Source organism: Benincasa hispida, chromosome 3 (assembly GCF_027475165.1).
Source record: "Benincasa hispida cultivar pf3 chromosome 3, pf3_genome.v1.1, whole genome shotgun sequence".
Classification (NCBI taxonomy): domain Eukaryota; kingdom Viridiplantae; phylum Streptophyta; class Magnoliopsida; order Cucurbitales; family Cucurbitaceae; genus Benincasa; species Benincasa hispida.
In genome coordinates, this window is record NC_143480.1 from 24,659,043 (window position 1) to 24,663,594 (window position 4,552).

Below are 4,552 nucleotides of genomic sequence, written 5' to 3' on the forward strand. Positions count from 1 at the left end.
TATTTTTTTTTAATTTTCAAAATTTAGCTTGATTTTTTAAACGATTGGTGAAAAGTAAATAATTTTTGGAGGTAGAAAGTAATGTCCAAGGCTTAATTTTCAAAAACAAAATGATTACCAAACGGAGTCTAAATTGTTATCTACCAAGGTCTAAACTTTTAAAATTATAGAGGTAGACTTTATACATGGTACTTTTTAAACTTGATAGATCTAATAAACCACAAAATTTAAATTTTAAACATTTATTAGACGAAAAAAATAAATTTATATTTAATACATCAATTAGTGTTTAAAATTTTAAAATTTGATAGAGAAAAGAAACTTATTAATACACTTCTTTTTTAAGTTCGGTGTTGAGAGACTGAATTTGTAATTTGAATTGGCATTGAATGAGAGAATAATGAGAGGAAAAAAAAAACTTGGGGGTTGTGAGAAAAGCTCTTTGTTCCATGATTTCACACCACAAAACACACGTTATCTCACTTCCTATTCTTTATGTATCGGTTTGTGTACATTTTGTCCCCTCTCTCTCTCTCTCTCTCTCCCTCTTTCCCTCAGGCTTGTGAATCTGAATTCACCTTCTTTCACTTCTCACAACACAAAACAAAACAAAACAAAAACATGGTTTCAATAATAATAGACAACATTTTCTTTTTTTTTTTGGGAGTAAACGACACTTTAAAAATCCAATTATCTAAGTTTAAGCAGCTGTTTCTTTTGGCCTTCACCATGTGCACCAATCTCTATAACATCACTGCACATTGCAATACCGCCAAATTTCCTGCCATTACTTTACCCACAACAACAACTACTTCCACCATTTCAGTTTGTCTACTTCCCTCGACCAGCAATCTTAATTTTCAAACAGAGAGATTTCAGTTTGTTCACTATGCATTCATATCTTTGGCGTATTCTATTGTAGAAAAAAAAAAAAAAAAAGGCAAGTCTATTGGTTTCTTTTAGCTTTCAGACTTGAACTTACATAACAAAAGGCAACAACTGCCCATCAACTAAATCTATATATGCTTACAAGTGAAGAAGAATAATAGTGATCAATCTAGTTTCTTATCCAATGTTGAAATGTTCAAAATCATAGTTTTCTTTCTGGGATGAAGCAAGGAACACAGCTCCAGCGCCAGACCCACCATGAGAATGTTCCACTATCACATTGTCTGACAGTTCATTTCCAAGCATTTCCCATATGCTACTATTGAGATAGTTTCTAAATACCCTGTAATGCTCGTAAAGCCCACCTTCCACTGTGACTATGTTTCTTTTGTTTTCAATCCTCCCCAGTTTCTTAACGATTCCCACAATGCCAGCTCCAGCAAGACGGGCTGCACGTTCTGACACGATGTCACATACCTCAGCAACAATTTCTCTTGCCAGTGGAGTTGAATCAGTTATCTTGCATGAACACAGACATGTCAACCAGTGAGGAAGAGAAGTATAAGTTAATGCATACCTTGATATAAAATAGAGACTACTTTAACTTCTAATAGGTGGATCAAAATCTCAAAGCAACCAATGAACTATAAGGAGTTCATGGTCTGATCTGTGTGGTGTGGGGGGAAAAATTGTAACGTGTTCAATGCTTAAAATAACCTCACCCCAAAAATTTCTTTCAGCTTTTCATTGACCACTTCTCTATCTTCTGAAGTATCCTGATGCATTGCAGCCATATCAGGTGACCTATAAACAAAATCAATATGAGTCAAATTGTCAATTGTTCACTATGGTTCAGTAATTTGTTCCTTTTAAGATGCAATCATCATGTAAACATCGTAAACAGGATTTGATCACATCATCACAAAAATATAGCTACTCGATTTCAGTTTTAGGACGGAAATATTCTCAGTTAGTCTTGCTTTGCATTGTTTTCCAAACTATCAGATTAACTGTTGAGAAGGAATGCGACCAAAGTCCCATATTGACTAGATATGGGGATGATCATGGGTATATAAGTATGGATCATTATCTATGATGGTATGAAGCTCTTTGGGTGAAACCAAAAACAAAGCTATGAGAGTTATGACTAAAGTGGACAATATCAAACCATTGTGAAGATATTTGGAGAGTTGTTGTCTCTATCATATTGTTTCTATTATGTTGTAACTAAAAATACCAGGCTGCATGAAAATAAATGTCAATACCTTAGCACATAAGGGGTCATAAGCTTTGGAGGGACGGGATCCCCAAATAATAACGTTTCCTGTGCCATTTTTACCAGGACTCTTCTCACAATCTCTCCCAAATAGGTTCCCGATACCAACTTTTGGAATATCTGAGATAATTGAAGAATTATTAGCCAAACTACAGTATCATTCACGTCAAGTACGAGTGATAATGATAAATCTACAATCTGCCATACCCGACTACCGGGATTTAAACTTTCAGAATCTAGACAAGCATCAAACTCAGTTATTGGAAGATGCGGTGAACGGAAATTGCCCCACTCCAAGCTGATTCCCTACAATATAACATATTTATATCAATCTTCAAGTTGCAATACCATTTGATTGATTAATCTTACTAACCATCTCCCCTGATGTTGGTGATGGTCCATTAAAGCGAGCAAGTTCTTGTGCTGATTCTATATAAGCAGCATTCGTGCCCATGCCTAGAGTAATAGCAGCCACACTGTCCCTGCAGTAGTATCTACCTCCGGCTAAATTCCCAACAGTATCATCAACCTACTTGAATAATCGAAAATATCACAACAAAGCTGGAAGCCTGGAACTAGATTTATTACAAGGAACTTTTGGTTAAAATATAAACTGCATACCATTGCAGAGACACGCAGGTTCACACCATGTTTATTCAATGCCCGATTGATGCTGTTCACCATATTCTTTCCAACCTGAGTTCATCACTATTAGGTTTCAGCATCATATTCCATCAAATAGAATATAAAAGTTGCAAATTCCTATAACATGTGATAGAAATTCAAAACAGGTCCATTAGAATAACAGAAGGATTTAAATCGTCAGCATGGTGTTAAACTCAGTCCAAATGATCAATTTTTTCACCAACGATTTTTATTGTTCTATGAGAAATAGAATAATTAAGTCAATATAACTAAGGACGAAAGGGGATCATAATTTACTTCCCACTATGCGAGAAATTGCAAAGGGAGGGGAATGATCATACTCAACTGTGTCATCAGCAGAGAAACTATTCCATTTGATTACATTTCCCAATGAGGCCGCAGCATCGTCCACTGGATATGATAATGTAAAGCCCAGCTCCGTTCTCTTCACCGGTTCATATACATTCTCTGGATGAGCAGAAACAAATTTCCCAACCTCCACAGCAATGAAGTCGAACAAATCCTGTTTCCAACAAGATTCAAATCAAACATTGCAGCATCCCCAAAACCAAAGCCACCGATCATAATCCAATTGGAATAATGGGAAGTTCTCAATTTCTAATTCCTGAGATGGGATACAATCTAAATCATGATTGAGTTCCATAATTCGAAGTACGGAAAACAAACCTCAGAATTGCCATTCATGACAATGGGAGGGATTGAAATCTCCTCGCGATGAATATCAGAGATGGGGGCGTTCTTTCCCCCAAGCCGAGCGCACAAAATCAAGAAATTGGTTCCCCGCAAATTAACCCCATAATAAAACCCTTCCTCATCTCTATCACCCAAATACAAACATCAAAAACGAAACCCGTAAGCAACTCGAATCTCAAAAGACAAGGGTAGGAAAAACAAAACAAAACAATACCCATTGGGGAAAGCATCAGCGTAGGAGACGAGCATTTTGAGAGAGGCATTGGGATTAGTTCCATTAGAAGCAATGGAGGCTCGTATGTCGGACTCCAAATCATCGGCGATCTGCCAGAGTTTGGGGACGGGGGTTGCACAGTCCCGGGCAAACTTGCGGAGAATTCCGTGTGCTTTCTTCAACTGCCATTGTTTCCTCTGCATCCATCTCCTGAGCGCGGCGGCGGCGACAACCAGAGAGGCAGTTGTGGCCAAAGCGGCGACCAGAAGCTCCTTGCGCATGGGCATTGCTGGTGTGTTGTTAAACTGTGGGATTCCTTAGAAGGGGATATAAAATCAGGGAGTTCCATTTTGGAGCTGCGGTTAGTTGTGTTGATCGTCTCTCCCATCTTCATGGATCAAAGAAATAACAGAAATCGGTTATTGGGAAACACAGAACGCCAATTATGGATGCCAATCGCCGATCGCTATGCCGTTGGGTTCTTCCAATCTCACAACTCTCGAACAATATTGATTCGGACACGTCGCCGCACCAAATTGATTTTTTTTTTTAAAAAAAAAGAATTATTAATTTCTGTTTTCGCTCTATTTATTTATTATTTTGGTTAAAAATGATTTTTAATTTATGAATCCCTATGATTTAACCCTTTAATCTTAAAACTTTAGTTTACAATGAATTTAATTCTTTATTACAAATTTGAAATTGCATGGAGTTACTTCTCCAAAATTCGAAGACCAAATGTGATCGTAACCTTTTTAAAGATGGTATTAGATTAAATTATAAGTCTATTTTCATACTTTCATATCAAGTAATTC

At 36.9% G+C, this 4,552-nt stretch overlaps 1 protein-coding gene across 1 annotated transcript; it reads right to left on the reverse strand.

Moving 5' to 3' along the window:
- Nucleotides 1-873: 873 nt before the first annotated feature.
- Nucleotides 874-4,245, reverse strand: HKL3 (hexokinase-like 3). The gene is made up of 9 exons (XM_039025376.2): nucleotides 3,738-4,245; nucleotides 3,497-3,647; nucleotides 3,156-3,332; nucleotides 2,786-2,860; nucleotides 2,538-2,693; nucleotides 2,372-2,470; nucleotides 2,154-2,284; nucleotides 1,611-1,692; nucleotides 874-1,407 (listed from the first exon to the last, which is right to left on the reverse strand). The coding sequence occupies exons 1-9, from the start codon at nucleotides 4,022-4,024 to the stop codon at nucleotides 1,066-1,068; spliced, it is 1,500 nt and encodes a 499-aa protein (XP_038881304.1). The 5' UTR covers nucleotides 4,025-4,245; the 3' UTR covers nucleotides 874-1,065.
- Nucleotides 4,246-4,552: the final 307 nt, after the last annotated feature.